The 19,382-nt window shown below is 42.4% G+C and overlaps 1 protein-coding gene across 4 annotated transcripts; it reads right to left on the reverse strand.

The window, feature by feature from the left end:
- Window positions 1–38: 38 nt before the first annotated feature.
- On the reverse strand, window positions 39–19,288 carry kdm3b (lysine (K)-specific demethylase 3B). Of its 4 annotated transcripts, none has more exons than XM_034597741.1 (26): window positions 18,746–19,288; window positions 15,235–15,399; window positions 14,388–14,501; window positions 13,994–14,099; window positions 13,056–13,180; window positions 12,912–12,971; window positions 12,071–12,772; window positions 10,792–11,962; window positions 10,491–10,707; window positions 10,174–10,388; window positions 9,914–10,066; window positions 9,148–9,255; window positions 8,913–9,040; window positions 8,528–8,834; window positions 8,179–8,432; window positions 7,478–7,750; window positions 7,190–7,361; window positions 6,984–7,074; window positions 5,929–6,059; window positions 5,675–5,794; window positions 5,285–5,308; window positions 2,658–2,797; window positions 2,220–2,396; window positions 1,977–2,111; window positions 900–1,034; window positions 39–863 (listed from the first exon to the last, which is right to left on the reverse strand). In XM_034597741.1, the coding sequence occupies exons 1-25, from the start codon at window positions 18,938–18,940 to the stop codon at window positions 954–956; spliced, it is 5,364 nt and encodes a 1,787-aa protein (XP_034453632.1). In that variant the 5' UTR covers window positions 18,941–19,288; the 3' UTR covers window positions 39–863; window positions 900–953. The 4 variants fall into 4 exon arrangements, with proteins under 4 accessions (XP_034453632.1, XP_034453633.1, XP_034453631.1 ...); XM_034597742.1 differs by having other exon boundaries at window positions 39–857; window positions 890–1,034; XM_034597740.1 differs by having other exon boundaries at window positions 39–869; window positions 18,746–19,283.
- Between the last annotated feature and the right edge of the window lie 94 nt (window positions 19,289–19,382).

The raw sequence follows: 19,382 nt of genomic DNA on the forward strand, positions 1-19,382 counted from the left end.
AACAGGTTTAGTCAGTAAAGATACACATGAAGCCAACAGTAATTTTTGTAACTTTTATTGTGAAAAATCAAACAGACTGCTAAGATCAATATATATTGATACGATGTTAATGGCCAGTAGTTCTGTTCAGCTGCAATTGGGATTTTTGAACTATGGTGTTGAAAATCTTCCGTTCATTCAGTCCATGGGACAAAGACAAGTGACCAAACCCATGACTTGAAAAAACTGCCCTCTCTGAAGTCCTTCTGATCATTATCTTGTGGTGTATACAAAGAAAAGACTTCTTTTTCTAAAACTGAAATAAGAAAACTAAAATACAAAACTTTGGTCTGCTTCTCTTCACTGGCTGCTTCCCAAATTCATTTCAGCCACAGAGGGCAGAAGCAATCAGCTGTTTAAAAACTCCAACAACGAAAAAAATCTACAAAAACAGGTTAACCTTGCTCCTATTGAAGAAAAATAATATCGACGTCATCAAAATAGGAAAGTTAGCCCAGTACTCACATTTTGTCAGTCGCTTATATAGTAGCTGAACCTCTGCTCCAAAGGCACGTCAGCTTTAACCTCCCTTACTCTCACATCATAGATATACAATGAGAACAACAGAACAAACACACTGACTTTAAATACGAAGTTAATCAGAAAAAAAGAAAACAACTAGACAAGTTTGAGCGTACTGTGCAACAGCGTTAAAGGACTTCCTTAATCGAAACATTGACTCACCCCTCCCGGTCTAAACCCTCCCCAGATCAAATGTTCTCTTTCCGCAAAAACAAATCTTCACTGCCCAAAAAAACGCTACACTCTATCTCTGTACTCTGTAGCTTGTGTATGTAGGTATTTAATGTTTAGTGTGTGTGTGTGTGTGTGTGTGTGTGTGTGTGTGCGCGCGCGTGTGTAGTGGTGTGGTCTTCAGAGGGTGGTTGTCTTGGGACAGCGTTAAGTGAGAGGAACTAAGGGCGTGCTAGTTTAGGTTCATGGGCCTTCATAGTCCCAACAGCGTCCTTCACTGCGTGATAGATGATGTTCTTCACCTGAGGAAAATGACAGAAAAAGTCTGTTAAAACGATGACAGACGTGGAAACAGTCTCCTGCCTCAGAACAACGATAACTCGCACTCAGGCTGGGGACTGACTTCAATCTTTTAATACGAAGGTAAACACAATACAGTGTTTGACTTAATACAACAACATTAAATACCTTATTATCTACAAAATCGTTTTCTTATTTAAAGGTACTATATGTTACGTTCAGAAGAACCTTGTTATTAATGACAGTTAAGGTCAGTCGTAGGTATGCATACTGGAAATAGTTTGGTTGTTTATTTTGTTCTGTAATTTGCAGTTCCATTTAATGTCGCGTACTAACAATATTAGTCCCCATCACCCACTGTTTCTCTTGCACCCTTCTGTTAGCAGCATGCATGTGTTTGATGCACACATCGTACAGAGAAATCAGCCTCTGCTTATCAGACTTTATAATGACACGTCTATGTGCTGTCTGGAAGATTTGAAAATTAACTTGGGTAAAAGAATAGATTCAACACTCAACACTCTAATCTAAGGGGATTAAAAAATAAAAATTTGCCAAAGTTATTTTGATATTAACTATATTGGTTGAACTAGATCCAACTTCTATGTAATCCCTGCACGTGAAACCAGCAGATTATATAAGGTGACCACCGATGATGATGTCAAGAGAGTTTCAGGGTGCTATAAAGATGATCTCCACAGCCAGGTTAATACGTCACTTCCTGCCTCTGTATGCTGCACTCGGCTGTTCCACCTCTCGCCTGACTAATGTGGAGGATTTGATGCTGTTGTGAACATGTCTGTGCAGAAAACCTCTGGCTGTGTCATGCATGTGTGAAAGGCAGACTACGGGTAAACTCCATAGCCAATTCTCCGGATTTCCCCCGGAGGTCGTGTCTGAAAATGGCTTGAGACACTGAAACGATATGAAAAAAGCAGACCGACCTGTAGCTTGTCTTCGTGGTTTGTATGAGTAGTGGACAGGTGTCTGAACTCCTGGGTCAGTCTGAAACAGTGCCTCACATGCTCAGGAGAAACAAAGTCCTCAGCCACCTTGATACAGCTGTACAAGTTGTGCACCTAGGAGGGAAGAGCAGAGAATGTAAAATATGTTGATAAGAGAAGAAAACATGACCATGGACCTTGAATCAAGCATTTATAAGTTATGGTTTCTGTATGGAAACTGACCTGGTGTGGTGCTCCAGCAGGAATGAATACAGCATCTCCTAAGAACTGTACAATGGCCCAGCCCTGGACACCATATTCTTCATAGAGTCTGCGGCGGAGGACCTGGTCCAGGTACCAGCTCTGGTCGTGAATGGGGTCGTGGTCTGGAGGGTTTTCTTGACCCTGCTCCTCTCCCACCTGACACAGATATAGATTAACAACGGCATTATGCAGGTGATCCATACAACTATTTTGGTTGATGGAAAGCAGCTGATCTCTCTGATTTCTGTTTGTGCATTGTAATGGATATGTGTTGACATGATGACGTAGGTAATGCACTGTTCATATGCTGTTTTTAAAGAATGCTGGGTCTGAGGCTAAGATATTTCACATGTTCAGCCAGTGACGGTGCAGCTTGAGAGATGAGACGCTGGTTCGTAAAGACACGTGGCTGCTGACCTTTCGGAGCAGTTCTCTGATCTTTTCAGCGTCTTTGGCAGCGTAGATGTGCCAGAGCGCTCCAGGTTTCTCTTTCACCTCGTACACCCTCCGCTTCGTCATTTCATCCACATCGCCCTCCTCGATGGTGGTCATGACCTCTGGAGGACAAAACATAAACAACAACGCACACATAAAGGGGAGCAAAAGGGTCATTGACCGTGTCTCTTTGATGACAGGATTTTACAGCCGCCTCATTAAGTAGCTTTTGAGCTCCACGTCATCAGTGTCGATGCTGTTTCAGGATAAAGTAACTACTGTCATCTCCTAATTTAAGTTCCATGGCTGACTAAATGGATTATACTGTTGGAGCAACAGCAGTTCTCAACTGGTGGCTCACAACTCTGTAACAGGCCGCAGGTTCATTGTAAGTGGACTGCATGAAATTAAATTTAAATAACGTTGTGCGGATGTGTAACCACATTCAGCATAGGGAAGTGGCCAAACCTGCAAGGAAAGACGGCTGCTGATGCCAGCACTGCTGAGGTTAGTCACACTCGGCAAACCCATGATCCAAAATACATTGGGCTATACTGCAACTGTTTTCTTAGTTTTAGACGAAATTTACATATCTTTCCAACAGGGAAATTAGTGGTTATGAACATTGGCAGACTGATGTTTCTATAGAGCTATACATTTTGAAAAAGTTAAAATTTTAAATGGTGTTAGGGTTGTGATTAATATATGGATCCTGTGGCTGGACCAGTTGAGAACCACTAGTGCAAAGAAAAGAACAATTTACAGACTACACAATTACATTTACTGACACAACAATCACATCCACAGCCTAAGGTTGATCAAACAGAGGAGCTACTGTAACACTACTGAGTGAAGGAGTACTAACTACTTACTGAAATAAAAGTTTTTCAGAAAGAGGGTGAGTGGATGCACACACATTAATGACATATGTATGTACTTTCAGTAACCTGTGTCTTTCAGCAGCCAAAGGTGATTTATTCTCAGTGATTCTCTTCACTATCGTTGTGTATGTGCAAAGAGATACCAGAGGTTAACAGTGACTATGTTTACATGGACAGCAATATTCCCACTATTGACCTTATTCAGAATTATAATTCAGAAATTATTTCAATTATGACGTTTACATAAGTTGCTAATAGAATATTCCATTCATATTCCTTCTTATATGTTACAGAGCACAGCCTGGTTATGACTCGTATCATAATGTCCAGTGCATCATTACATAAAATGTTCTTCTGTCAATGTCACAAAATGCTGTGAATTCTCCAATAGGACGTTATTTTCTTATGGGGTTAATATCTGAAAATTGGTGTCCATGTTAACGTAGTCAGTGTGTGTATACTGGCAACGTCATTATAAAGACGACATTAAAATTTGACTCAAAACAAGGTCATTTACAACATGTTTTTAGCCTGAATGCCCGCTGTGAACGCAGCTCCAGAGGAGGATACCAGAGGAGCAGTATGGAGGCATTTATGTTGTTTCTTTACGTTTGAAGAATCGGTCGCCATTTACTTCAATTTTATTGGATTTGGCCGCAACACCCCTGAAACTCCAAAAGTGTTTTGTGGACTCAAACACTTCACCCACCACTCATGCGCATAGTAGTGAGTAGATAATGAGAGAATTTAAATTTTTAGGTGAACTATCCCTTTAATGTGTGTAAATTCCCTGGCCCTTAGTTGAACAGGGAATGGTTAAAAAAAAAAAATGCTTCTTCACTTATGTTATCCTCATAATTAGTAGTGGGTATTTAAATCATTGATACATTTTTGTAATGTATGAGTAGAACTTTATGCTCATGCCCAAGCGTGGGGCTCACGTGCCTAAATCCTCTGCCAGCATAAGGTGCTGCCAACACAGAAGACTGTTATCCATCTAAATTATTTATTTCTATTGAGTGTTTTTATTTCACTCCTAATTATTATTGTTACAATTCTTTCTCCTGCAGTTACACTTTGTGGGAGGTGGTTGGATTGAGCTATTGCTGTTTGTGATGTTTGTACTGCTCTAAACTACGGCAAAGTTGAATGAGAACATATTCATTACAAAAGAAGAAGGGGGGGGGTGTACAACAACAGGATGCCTATGGTCAGACTCCATGTTACTGTAATGGGTGAGGGGAAGCCTGCAAGGAAATGCAGATGCCAATTCTAAATGCCCTTCGTTAAAAATTCTTCACCCACAGTGCTGGGACAAGAGCACAGATGACCCAAAGCTGGCAGGAACTGAAGATACTGCTGTAACTATGAGATCCTGTGGGATCTATGTTGATTCAAAGAATTCACATTACTGCACTAACTGAACCTGACAGCTACACACATTTTACTCCATCCCTGAAATGAATTAAGAAAAAGAAAGAGTGGATTGCCAAAGGCAAACAATAGAAGTTCCAATGGCAACTTAGGTGTAAACAAAGGTTGTATTTAAATAGAAATAGAGGATGGGATGAATAAAAAAAGCCACAATAGTAACTAACAGATGGGTCCCAGTGCTTTGGCCCCTACTGTACAGATAGTAACACAAGGATAGGGTGGAGGAGATTAGATGGGGAGTTAGTCAAGAAGAAGGGCATGCTGCTGAAGTGATACAATTGAAAGTCTACAGACCTTTGTGTCCAGACAGATCTGCCTCTGTGAATGAGAAATTTTGCCACAATGTAAATGAGTGAGACCCACTGGAGGGTGTACTCAGGGTCCTATCCAAGCCAATCAAGCCTGGAGCAACTAAAACAGTACAAGCATGATGGAAAACAGCTCTGATAATGTTCTGCATGATTGTTTGGGAGAGATGAGATAGACGAAGGTTGAGTGAGTGTGATCCAATGCTTGAAATTTGTTTTTCTTTTATATTCTAGTATATTATACAGAATGTGTTTGGTATTAGAAATTAATCTCAGGATGCAAGTAGTGTTTTTGATCACATTTAATGATTTCAATGAATGTATATGTGTCAGAGAGGAAGAGAGAGGAAGAGAAAGAGAGGTTGTGTTTACTGACCTTGCTCCTGGTCTGCATCGACTTGAGGGATGCCAACATACACCATGACGTTGACAGCATCAGATACATCCAGATGAAGGTTAGTGGTTCCCACCTTTCTGTCTTCACTGGAGATTAAGCCTGGGGGAAGGCAAGGCAGTGAGAGAGAGAGAGAAGATGAAGACAAATAGAGTATACAATGGAGGGAAGGGGAGAAAGAGATGAGACATCGAGGTGCGCTGACACTGGATGAAAAATTCAGCTAAGCTTCTTACCATAGGCATTGTACATCTTAGGCCCGAGGTCAGGACGCACAAAAAAGTTGGGCAGACGGGCAGCAAGGTTTAGACGACCATCTCTCTTTGTGTACTCAGGCAAGGGGAGGTTATCCATCAGATCATCGAACCTGGGGAAAGTATGAGGAATACATCAAATAAATTACCTTACAATTAAGCCCTATGAAACAAACTGTGATTAGTAAATAGGGGCTTGATTGAAGTAGAATTCACAAACGTGTTTTGCAAATAAGTTCAAAGAATCCTGAAGCTAAACTCAGTTGTAATGTCTATGAGGAATGTTTAAGATAATGCACACAAAAACATTTTTGTGGAAGATTAAAAAACAAAAAGATTATGCAACCATGCAAGTGAAGGAACCAAAAGAGACAAGTCATCAAATCACCAGGATCCTACAAAAATGGCACATGAAAAATGACAAATTCCATATCCTACTTTATTGTCTACGTTGTGCATGTACCATCCATTCCATTTATAACCTAAAATAATACACATTATTCTATATAATTATTATGTTGCACATTTGTAAATAAATCCATCTGGTAGGGCTGGATGATATGGAAAAAAATCGTATCACATCATGGTAAACAAGATTAGCGGTATTACCCGTCTTTGTGGGAACATGCTTTTGACACAATTTGCAGTGCACGCTACTCTGCTTCATTTCCTGTCATTTTCCCTTTTATCTCGCTCCTACTCCTGACGTTCTGGTGTGCACGGCGGCAGTAGCCCAAACATTAGCAGGTGTGCTGCTGCCGGCTGCTACTCCTACGCTCTGTGCGTCAACCTAACCTAACGTGGTTGTAACTCTATTCCAGCCATATGATTGATTCCATGTGGCGCTATTCTCATTATTATTGGCTGTTCGTGTTGTCTGTCAAAAAAAAGGATGGAACGAGTTCTATCGACCAAGTCTTATATTTCTATCGAGGAAAAGTTATTTTGCAATAATTATCTTTAGCGTTTTATCGCCCAGCCCTACCTTCTGGGGATGATGACATATTATATGAACAACATATTTCTGGGTGCCTAACCTTGTGGGCATCATGTCCCTGAAGTCTTCACCTGGAGGCCAGTCCTTTAACTTCAACACCATGGGTTGGCCGTCATTATCTTGCAGTCTTTCTACATTCGCAAAAAAAACCCCAAACACATTAGTTACATGACTGACATCAGAGAGAAATGGGCATTAAAATAACAGTCACAGGCAGAAATTTGCTAAAATATATTGGGGACTCACTTTTGATGACCTGGAAACCATCCCAGAAGTCTCGCACTTTCACATCAGAGATGATGGCACAATTTCTACAGTTGACCAAGTCTACATCCTGGTCTCCAAACTCCTCACTGAAGGCTTCAGGTCGCCACAAATTAGATTTCAGACGTTTATGTATCCCTGACACCAACACAGGCTGGACACATAGGTGAAGAGTTTAGACAGCAGACAGAGCAACACAAATCAACACAGGTAAGTTTCAACCAAGGTTTTTCCAACAGCCAACCATCATCCTTATCGTGTGATTCTTACTTGTCCCTGCTTCCAGCACTCTCTGAAGATCTTCCAGTTGTTGCCATTGCTGGGATCTTGTAGGCAGAGGAGTCGTCCATCGCAGAGCCAGGAGTGCGAGGTATGTGGTTCTAAAACACTAAGTCCCATTACACCATCTTTGCGGCCCCCCAAAGCAGAAAGCTCGCCACCTTCAGAGGCCCCAGTGCGACGGCCTTCTGCTTTCTTGGTCTCTACAACCGAGGCAATGATGTGATCGAGGAAGTTCGGGAGGCTGCTCTTCAGCTTATCACTCTAAGAGACACAAGAGGGGCTTTTGTTACTCAGTTGTGTACTTGTATTTACACTTGAGTAATATAAAGTAAAGGTAGCAATATTTTTCCTCTTTTCCATCCTGGCATTTTCAAATTAAACGATTTGGTTAATTACAACCCCAGTCGATGGCAGTAACACAAATTATAATCTGTTCAATTATAACTTCAATTATCTGCTCCTGTTTTTCCACAGGTGTGATATTATAATAAATAATAATAACTCTACTTATACAGTTCTGAAATACATTATAAAGTGGCTTGAAAAGGACTACAGCATTAGGAACGAGAAATTTCCCAGTAAATCTAGACATTTAATTAAAACTAAATATAATAGAGCAAAAATATGAGATAAACATAAATATGGTTAGGGGTTAAAGACTACACAGAATAATAAAGGTTTATACTTACGCCTGCTGTGCTAAAGACGGAGGGGAATGGTACGCCACTCTCTCCAGGACCCTGGGGGAGTTTTCCTGGTCCAGAGTTGAGCAGATCCCGTAGACTGGACCCCTCAGGTTTGGACTGGGCCATGCTTGAGCCCAGTAACAGGCTGTTAAATAGCTTAGGGCTAGAAGCAGATGGCTTTGACAGGGCACTGAGGGAGTCCAGACCAAAGGGAGGCCGGCTGTCTCGACTCATCATGGCCCGAAGTGAACCAGAATCTGGAAGAAAATGCAACCTCAACTTTAATAAAGATTTGGATTTTTTTTTAGGTGCTCAGATTACACTGACCCTTTATTACCTCTTTCCCACTTACCCTTGGAGTCATCCTTGGCTTTTTGTGTGGCCAAGTCTGCCAGCCAGTGCAGAGCAGAGCTGTTGCCCTCTCCCAATGAGCGCGACTCCTTGGCAGAGGACTGGGCGAGGTTACAGGGGGAGGATGTACCACTGGTGGAGTTACTAGTACTGCCCACACTTTCCCCACCCCCACTGTCTGATGGTGCTGCTGTTTGTGTAGGTTCTGTTTTGATGGCTGACGCTTCTCCCTCTGATTTTGGAGTGGTGCCAATACCAGAAGCTGCAGCTATAAGGCTGCCGCCACCACCGCCACCACTCGTTGTAGACTGCAGAGACAAACACAACTAAATGTTAAAGCCTTCTTCATGGAGATATAAAAACTTTTGAATTTAAAAAGACAGTACCTGTGAAATGCCATTGGGAGCAAAAGGGCGCACAAGAGGCTTGGTGTGTCGACTGGTACATGGACAATTGGCCTTAATACCCCACTTGCCTCTTGCTGAATGCACCATGTCCCCTATGTTGTATAGAGCTAAAAGAGACAGACAATTAAATCAATCATTGCAGCTCTTATTGTACAAGATCATATTAAATACTTGATGTTCTGAATTTATGATTCTTTCATAAAGTAAATGTTACCTGTCCCAGGTATAATCTGCGTAGGCATGAGGTTCTGTGGCTCATGAGGTTGACCTTTAGCACATTTCAACCAAGAGAAAACCTCGTCCTCTGAAACTTCATCCACATCTAAAAAGGAGAAAAAATAAATATGATACCACGCATAGACTTGCGCCACCGAAGTTTTTTACGCCTGCGTAAGAAGCACAAATGCAGATGATGAGTTCCAGTAAGGAAGCTGTGAATTGACAAATACAACACTGAAGATTATTATGATCCAGCTGGAAATAATGTTTAAAAAAAACAGCCCGGTTTGCTTTTGAAAATGGACAAACGGGGAAATCCTGGAGACTTTGGCTTTGTTGTCCTCTGTGTACTGTTTAGTTTTTTTGACAGCCCCTGAAGGCAGCACCAAAAACAAAAACCTATTTTCCCCCTGGCGACCTGAATGTGATCGATTTTATCGAATGATTTTATCGAATGAAGATCGATTTAAATCAGAGAATTGTTTGTTTTTTTACACAGCCCTATGTTCAATTCAGAAATCAGGATATTCTGAAGGGGCGAATAAATCACAACGTGATTGGCAGATTCAAATGACACAGAATAAAGTGGACCAATCGGGTGTGCAGAGTAGAAATTTGCCTGCCTACTTCTTGATCCGGGCCAGGTCAACACTGTCCTATTGTTGTACTAAAAAAACGAATTAAATGAAACATGTTCATTTAACACTGGAATAATGTAGTGAACTGGATAAAGATCTCTAAATGTCACTGTTTTAACTCACCCTCCCTTGGCCTGTTCCTGCGGAGCCGATAGCAGTCCAGACAAACTCCAAAGCCACACTTGCGGCACACCCAGTGGATGTTAAAGAGGGTGGTCTCACACACATCACACATTTCTCTGACGCCTCGCACAGCACGTTTCCATGCCACTTTCTCTGAAGGACAGGAATAAAAAAACAATTATATAAACCGATCTGAAAGGTCGAGTGTTAAGATGAAGAGATTGAATGTGAAGAAAAAGAGCAGATGCCTATATACTTACGGTGAGGTTCCACCATCATCATGGCCTCCTTCTCAGACATGACCAACTGACAGAACTGATCTCCCACATTGGCCAGGATGTACTTGGATGTATCAAGGTCCAGCCCCTCTTGAACAGCTGGTGCAGGTAGCCACAAACTCATAGCCATGGAATCACTCTGCTGAGGGCTCAGAAAGCCTTCCACGCGCAGCACACCTTTACGAGTGAAAGCCAACCTGGTCACAGATTTAAAAAAGAAAAGTTGATTCAGTAAACAAAAGATTTTGGGGGAAATTATAACATCGTCTATTCCTCAGTGTCTCGAAAAAACTACACACCTTCTGAAGTGGAAGAAACGACAGGCTACATTTGGGTCATCATCATCATCGCTATCTTCATCCGTATTCCGATATTTACGGTAACGCTCCAGGCGGCACTCACGGCATTTGTGCAAGTGAGGGGCTACATTGATGCAGGAACCATCCTGGAGAAAGGACTCACCAGACTGCTTCAGACGACGCACCTTGCTCTGGTCTTTTAACACAGACTGGCCCACTGAAGGACACAACTTAGTGTTAGTTCAGATGCTCAGTTTGTACCAAAGGATTACAAACATACTCAAGAGTGGACAAGTCTTACCTTTGAACGGCTTGTTACGTGGACGGCCCTTAGAAGCCCCCTGGACTTTAGTTTTCTGCAACATGGCACCATCCTTAATGGGGAGTGGTGGGACTTGGCCTTTCTCTGGGCCCTCCTCATTCTCACTCAGGTCTGACAGGTCACTGTTGCTGCTGGAGTCAGAGTCACGTTTGGATGCTTGGCCTCTTTCCTCCAGGGTAAACTTCTGGGACTGGCTCTGGTCAAAGGACACAGGCTCTTCTTCCATTCCACCAGGGATGCTTCCAAACATGCGGCAGCCTGAGGTGGATGATGGCATCTCCGCAGCCTCTTGCTCCTCCTTGGTCAAAGCCCCTTCACTCTGTGACTTCTGAGATGAGGCTGGCGCTTGAGTGGAGGAAGAGCTGGGTGAAGCAGCTGCCGAGAGTGATTGGAAAGAGGAAGACAGAATCCCCTTAGGTGGCTCTGCCATAGTGAACAAGTTCGGCTTGCTGTCCGAGGTAGGACCCAGGGTCTGTGGCTCAGCCCCACTGAGTCCAGCAAACGGTATGTGGGAGGTTTTGTCCCCATATGCCAGGAATGGATTAGTGGGCTCTTTGGAGGCTTGCAGAAAAAGGTTCTGGTGGCTATCTGAAGAAGTAAAACTGGATTGCATGCCTAAACCCCCCATGGAAGTTCCATTATTACTGCTCTTCTTAGAAGCACTTTGGGCTCCAGGGGCTGCCGTCTGACCACCAATACTTATACTAGAGCCTCTTCCTCCTGAAGAGCCACCTGATGACGGTTTGTTGAGTACACCATTTCCTGTTGGATGGGTCTCAGGCACTTTGGGCTGGTTGGGCTTTTTCAGCCCTTCGGTGGAGGTTGCAGGCTTGAAAAGGCTTGGGGGCTCTTTACTCAGGCTCTCCGACACTGTGGTGAAGTAATTGGTGTCCTTGGATTGGGTCTGACCAGCAGTTAGGCTTGGGCCAGGGCCAGTATTCTGGGTCATGCACTGGAAAAACAAGTTTTGGTCTTGCTGGGTTTGAGTCTCATTCTTTGCACCACCAAAGCCAAAACCAAAAGGTCTGGAAGTGTCCTGGGAGGTTGTGGTAGGGGTCGGAGCTCCATTGGTCTGAGAGGTAGCATCTCCAAATAAAGGAGCAGCTGGAGCAGCCTGGGGCAATCGAAAACCCAAGGCAGTTTTCGACCCCTAAGAAACAAAACAATATGGTTGAGTTAATTTATATTGATTACAGAAACAAGACGATGATGAACATCAAATAATGGTGCTGACAGTACTGATCACTGATTGTCTTACCTCAGTCTGGCTTCCCCAGGCGGGAGCTTTAGAACTAAAACCAACAGCGGCAGAAAGGGCCACACTAGGGCCACTGTCATGTGACCAAGAAATCGTGACAGGGCCCGGGGAAACAAGAGCAGCCGTTTTGGAAAAGGGCGACTGGGAAGCCTCCTCTCGGTCTGGCTGGGGGGATGGGGAGGCCTTGGGGGCAGGAGCACCAGGGACCAGGCTTGGCATCTGACCTAATGAAGGGAAAGATGTGGTGGAGAAGGGAGAGGGGGCTGGTTTGAGGGGGGGAGGGGTGGGAGTGTGGGAAACCGGGGTGGTGGAGTCTGCTACCACTTGTGTGGTGAGTGAGCGGCCGTTTTCTTTGACGTGGGCTGGATATCGAGGAGGGGTAGCATTTGATTGGTCCATCTCGGGTGAGGAAATTGTATTGGGGGATGACACCCTGCCCTGAGCGAAGGTTCCATCTGTAGAGCTCCCGTTTTTGGTTGTGCTGCTGACTCTTTCACCGGAGTCTCCAACCCAGATCCCCATCCCTTCCGCGGGGTTTTTGTTTGAATCGACACAGTTTTGTGCGTTAGCTCCCGCGTCTCCAGCTCCTTTAAAACGTTTCAAGTTTAGGTCATCCTCACCTTCGGAGGGAGTCCTACGTCTACGTCCACTATCACCCTTTATTGTTTCACTGTCCTTCCTTCGCCGACCATTCTTACCAAGCTAAAAAAGGAAGAACATTTTAGGAAGAAATTCTATAAATACATTTTAAAACAATTTAAGCAAAAAATACAAACAATTTAAACAAAATATAGAGGAGAGTGTAAACAGTATAGTCTGATTTATAATATGACAAACTTACCTCCCCCTCTGCCATCATGACATGGATCACACGAGGATCTACAATTTGATTCTCTTTTCCCTATGGCAAAATAGGTTTGATTTTAGTGGCATCCTCTCACACCGTAACCAAAATGTGCTCACTCAAAACATACGAGTCCTTTACCTTATCCAAGGTAATCTCCATAATGTGTGAAATAGGGTCGTGCTGTGAGACCAGTCCTGAGGCCCAGCACTCCTCAAACTCTGGCTGGTACACAAGAACCCTGCGTCCTTGAATAGTGTATGAACCTGAGCAACAGCGACAAAGGAACAAGTTACATTCAAACCTAATCAAAACAGATGCAGGGGATGTAGAACAGATGGTACATTAGATGATATTTTAATTAGGGGTGATTAGTTTTGCTCAAAGAGTGAAGCATTACCACCAATAGCTTAGCAGCATTATGTCTACCCACTGTGACACCTACTGCAACAGGCTGCTTTTGGATGTGCAACCATGTCACATGTTTCAGATATGGATAAGTGAGAAATTTGTAACCTGGAAAGGATGTTTATTTAGACAATTTCCCTTATTTAAAATGGGCTGTCAAGATTTAAATTAGTTTAAAGAGTTATAATACTCAAAATGGATAAATATTTGTTATTTAAGATCAGAACCTGTGTCATTTACACTGTGTTTTAAGCCTAAAAGTCCAGACCAGAAGTAGCGATGCTAACGCGTGCCCTTGGGCGAGAGTTTGTCTGCAGTGTGTGCGGTGTTTCCGGTGGGTGCGTGTGAACGCGGCTCCAGAGGAGGATATCAGAGGACATTTAGGTAAAAAAAATTGTAAATAATGCAGCTTCGAGTGGATTTGAATGTAGGGGCTTAAGGACACTTGGATGATACCACAGGAACAGTGTGGAGGCACATAATGTTTATTCCTGTTTTTCTTTTTTTTTTATGTTTGAAGAATCGATCACCAGTTACTTCAATTGTACTGTATTTGGCTGCAACTCTGTTTACCCCTGAGTATTTTTCTGTCCCCTTAAGACAAGACACTGAAGAGAGGCACAAAGGTAGAAAAAGAAAACAACAAACACTGGTTGAATGTGGCGTCTTACCCTTCCTGAAGATCTCCTGCAGTTCAAAGTCAGTGCGCCAGCTGGAGATGGCAGCCTGCAGCGAGGGCTGCTCCAACAGTAATGGGTGTCTTATGTCTTTATCAACCTGTACAAGGACACAGTACACACTGTCCTGACTTAGTGCTCACTACACAGCAATAATCTGGAACAAAAACTTCACACTAGAGTATAGCATGAGAGAACTAACAGATACTGCCGATAATATTTAATTGATTTTCCATGACAGTTTTATCATGTCAAGAGTTATATCAAATGTTCAGTATAAATATTATTTGACTAATAAAAAACTATGTTTCAATAATTTTTTTGTGATTCAACTAGCTGGTTTAAAACTACTAAAAGTTCAAACAAATACTATGAGAAACGTACACACCTCAAACCTCTGGATAGTTTTGTTATCAGGGAGGAACTCAAAAGTCTTGTTTCCAAAATACTCCACAGGAACCAACGAACCTAAACCCACTCTATCCACGAGTGAGCGGAAGACCTGAGGAAAAAGACAACACCATTTAATTCTCTGAGCATGAACAAAAATACTAAACAGGGCTGAATTCCAGCAAAAATTTTATTCAGAAATTCTAACAAAATTTCTCCCTCAGAAACACAAGCGCAATATCTGTCAAAATAATCGCTTAAAGTGATATTCAGGTCTAACACTTCATATCTGTTTTGAATTCAGTAATCTTTTACTTCTGCTCACAATACCAATATAACTGACTTTAAACATAAAGTGAACCATTGTGAGCCCAGTCTCGGTTGGAAGGCCTGAGAAGTGAAAGGTGTCTTTCACCAACATCGGAGTCTGGCATAGACTGAGTGGGAAAATTTCATTTTGAAACAAATCTCAATGACCTGGAAATTCTAACTTGTGTATTCAATTCACAGTCACATCAGCAGTTCTTTAGATGTTTCCCCCAAATATAAATATGATCCAGACCGCATTAAAATATCAGATTGTATATGCCGTTTTTTATGGCTGTATGTTCACGTTACATATCTAACCTGTTTCACAGGCCTTGATTTATTTATTTTTTTGTCAGGGGGATGTACAGTTGCCTTCGACTGGCCTCGATCAGCAAGTTCAGGGGAGTGAAAAAAATAGCTTTTTTCTGACAGCAGTGGTTGGTCTTGTTCTGACGTCCCACTTCAACAAGTGGTACACACTTTTGTGTATAAAGCAGACATTCTTGCCCCCATCCACTGTCCAACAGTTTACTCACCAGAGCAGGCCAGGCAGTGGATGATGCTGGGGCTCCAGTAGTCCCGGTGCCATCACTCCGATTGGCCCAAACGATAGAGTCTTCTACCAACAGACCTTTCACCCCTTCATCATACACCTGCACCCAGGAACACCGCTGTGAAGCATTCTCAAACTCCACAAATACCTAGTCAGAAACACAGAGAGAACAGAGCGTAAACATAAGGACTTTTATAGACAACTGCTGTACTGGAGTTCACATTCAAGTAACTCTAGCAAATAAAATCATTTCAAAATGTAGTACAAGGTGGAAATATGTTCAGCATTATCTTTTTTGGAAAAAGAGAATTAATGTATTTGGACAGGTCAACTATCAAAGTATTGCTTGTGTGTCGCGGCAGCCTCCTCTGAGACGGGGTTTCATAACCATGATAATACTTGTTTCACGCCAATAGTGTTCACTTTTTTTAAATGACAATAGAAAAAAAGTATCCAAATATTTCATTATGTACATTTAAATGTACTATGTAAACTTTCATGCCAATGCTGCTTCTAACAGTATGAAGCACTCTGTCTTCATCTATTGTAAGTTTATACATGTTACTAGTACAATACAATCAAACAACTTATCCTTTTGCAAATTTATTACAAATCAAACTTCAGAGTGGTCCTGCAAATAAAAAGTTCAATAAAAAACACTTCATCTTTATAAGAGCTAGATGTGACAGACAAACACACATTAACAGGCCCGCTGGTAGGATTACAAGGAAGGAGTACCTGTCAATCATTAATTATCTTGATGTTTTTGTTTAAAGTAAAGGTTGATGATTAAATAGCCGAAAATGGCCGACAGAGACATTTAAAAAAGCCAACATTCAAATCATGGCATCAAACACAAGAATAACTTTGTTGCTGACTTGGGGCAATAAAAAGATATGTAAACTGCCATAGTAAATGTATTATTTATTATGATAATATACCGTATGCCTACACTAGAGAAGTTCTATGTAATCATGAATGGAATGTCTCAGTTGGAGGTATCTTTGTCTTTTATAATAACATTTTTTCATAATCATTTATCCAGTGGGCATGAATACCAGTTACACTATAAACTCTACAATGTGCACACATTCTGTAAGAATCTACAACAATTTCTATAACCCTGTCTCCTTATGGAAGATGCTTTTCATATTTATAACCTTTTCTGTGACAAAAAACAAACAATAAAACTGCACCAATTACCAATTTATGAGCAGACTGAACAATAAAACTAATTCGCCAATGTTTCCAAATACAATGAAATGCACATGGTAAACTTCACTTCCTTCCTCCTCTCATACACAGTGTGACATTTGTACGACTGACTTTCTCACACAATCTGAAGACACCATGACACCTCCCACTTGTTTATGATGTAAAATTGATTGTATCACTTTGTCGAGTTCAGTGAAGTAAAACACCACAGACACTTCAGAGGACTTTGACGGCAGCTGTTCAATGTGAATGTGAGACAAGCTGTGAGAAACAGACCGGGCTGCTATCAGCGTGCCTGACTCCCCCGGTCGCTGCTTCTGGGCAAATCAGGGTCGAGTCAGGGTGGAACATTTCATGGAATGTTATTGATTAACACAACTGATGTAACTAACTAGCCAATTACCCACCTGCCTAGATTCAAAAGGAAAGGGAAAAGGAGATGTGGAGTGAGTCAGAGAGAGAATAATGTGTATATATATGCACACTCCATTATATATAAACACCTTCATCAAGATACATCAATTATTCCTTTAGAATTTGGTCAAAATGTCAAAAAATGCAACATTAACTAAAGTGAAAACAATAACATTTCTAGAATCTTCGTGGAAATCTGTTCAGTAGTTTTTACATAATCCTGCTGCAAAAATAAACAAACTAACTAACTGGGGCATAAACAAACTGGGTCTTAAGTAATAGCGATAATTAACATATTTCTTTGGAATAGTTATTCATACTACAACTATTGTATCGGTGTGCCAGAAGATGGAAATAAACATGGTAAACCAGAAGGGCACTCGGAGAGAGCACACCTCCATCAAGGCTGATTGGCCAAAGTATTACATACACATTTGTTGTCATGAGCAACATGTACACAGATTTTTCCTCCCAATCATTTACCATTCTCTTAATAAACCACTAAATCTACACTCCCAATGAGACGTCTTTAAAAATCAAGACATTCACTACTTATGAGGGTTTTACCCAACAGATTCCACTGGTCACATTCAGGAGAGTGGTGGGAAAAGGGGAGGAAAATGTAGACATATAATCCATATTCATTTTGTTCATCCAAACCTGGAATGAGTCATGATGACTCTATATGCGACGTAAAAACAGAAAAAGAAACTTAAGAGTCTTACATGTCTTTGTGTTGTTTTGTTTGTGATTATGAAAATTGTTTTGAGAGTAGAAGACAAACATGGGAGAGCACTTGTCTTTGACTCCATTTGTAACTGTACCTTCACATCTTAGAATCAAGGACCTCGGTATGACTGTACCCTTGTCAGGATTCAAAATGTCAGCAGGACACAAGAACCAATTTGTCCAACATAAAAGACATGTTCAATCCTCTGCCCCATTATTGTTTATATCACTGACGGATCATCAACAAATATCCATTTTGTTCAAGGCTAAACAGAGAACCAGTCCTGGTCTACGAAAGTCAGATGTGCACCTTCCTGCTTTTGAAGTTGGATAGTTTTGCTTGATTTTAACAAAGTGTTTTTTTTTCTGCAAAGGGTCACAGGACCATCAGAGAATGTTCTATTGTAGTTGCATTTAAAATATGTAATATTATTAATTTAAGTCATGTATAAATCTAGTATGCGTGTTATATTTTTATTAATCTAGTAACCTGCATTTTAGCTAGTCAGTGACAGCTTTTATATAGGTCACCCACCGCCCCATTTTAGGCAAAATCTCACTGCACACCAAACTACACAAAGCTTGAATGAGGTTAAAATGTTTAATTAATTAAAGTTTGTGTTGAATTGGAAAGTTTAGATTTAGTCTGAACATCTAAAGATCTGGACCAGAAAGTTAAGTCGAACAAATTCCTAGTTTACCTTCATATGAACGTGTGCGGCCTTTAACTCGACTGACAAGCTAACGCTGATCTTCGCTGCTGCTTCCCACAAATCTATCACAATGTTGCGATGGTTAAATTCCCTCTAACATGTGTGGACTTTAGCATTTATCGCTACGGGGCGAAGATTCGTGTGGCTGGAGCGGAATGCCATTCGTCAAAACGCCAAAGAGCTAACAAAGCCAAGGCCACAAAATCCCCGGCCTCGAGTTTAGCTGCGCCTCGCTGCCTGCGACTTGTAGCTAGCTGATATATGTGCGAGCTAACGTTACCAGCCGACACCTACCGACAGTGGCGGTGAAAATGGAGCTTAATGCGGCGGGAAAAACATACTTAATGGCTAACACGCAGTTTGGATATTTATTAGCGAGTGTTTCGCCATGAAGTGCGGCGTCGTTTGTATGTAAACACTGACCGTCAGCCCTGCAGCAGCGCTTGTTGTTGTCGCCTCCGCTTCGCTAACCTCCGGGGCGGCCAGGCCGATAACGCTCACCGCCCGCACCGTCCCCCGGAGCCAGGTAGCCTGCTCCGGCTCGGATCCATTCGCAGACGTGCCGTCGTCGAGGAGCAAGAGCATACGCTTCCCTATCAATTCGAGGGAGTCCCCCATGGTTCGCTCGCAAGCTAGCTGCCCTCCGTGAGCTGCCGTCAAACAGTGGAACTTCTCCGCCCGGGATGGGAACTCAAGAGCGGAACGAGATTGGCAGAAAAAGGCGACTTCCTAACCGACGTTAGCGCGAGAGAGGGGTCGTCTCACCCGGTGCATCCGCGGGCACGAAGCGGCGGACCGAGCCACGCCAGGAGCTCACGTAGTCGAGATGTTATTGTCCTCCGTGCTAACGCAACTCTCCTACTCTGTCCGCCATTGAGCCCTGCAACAATCAAACGCACTCCTCGTCGACAGGCAGCACTGCGGAGGCACACAGCGAGAGGGTGCGCGGAGACAGCGACCTCTAGTGACGGGCCCGAGCAGCGCGGCCTAAACCACTGTGGGACGCTTTGTTTTGTTGGGGGTTTTTTTCTGCAGGATTTTGCGCAGCAGAGGCGGACCT

Source organism: Hippoglossus hippoglossus, chromosome 10, assembly GCF_009819705.1.
Source record: "Hippoglossus hippoglossus isolate fHipHip1 chromosome 10, fHipHip1.pri, whole genome shotgun sequence".
Classification (NCBI taxonomy): Eukaryota; Metazoa; Chordata; class Actinopteri; order Pleuronectiformes; family Pleuronectidae; genus Hippoglossus; species Hippoglossus hippoglossus.

What these genes read in the sequence shown, in the direction of transcription:
- kdm3b (XM_034597741.1), bottom strand. Translation starts at nt 18,940, where the DNA reads ATGGGGGACTCCCTCGAATTGATAGGGAAGCGTATGCTCTTGCTCCTC. An exon ending in TGGAGATTACCTTGGATAAG is followed by an intron (nt 12,972 to 13,055) that starts GTAAAGGACTCG and finishes ATTTTGCCATAG; the next exon opens with GGAAAAGAGAATCAAATTGT. An exon ending in ACGTAACAAGCCGTTCAAAG is followed by an intron (nt 10,708 to 10,791) that starts GTAAGACTTGTC and finishes TGTGTCCTTCAG; the next exon opens with TGGGCCAGTCTGTGTTAAAA.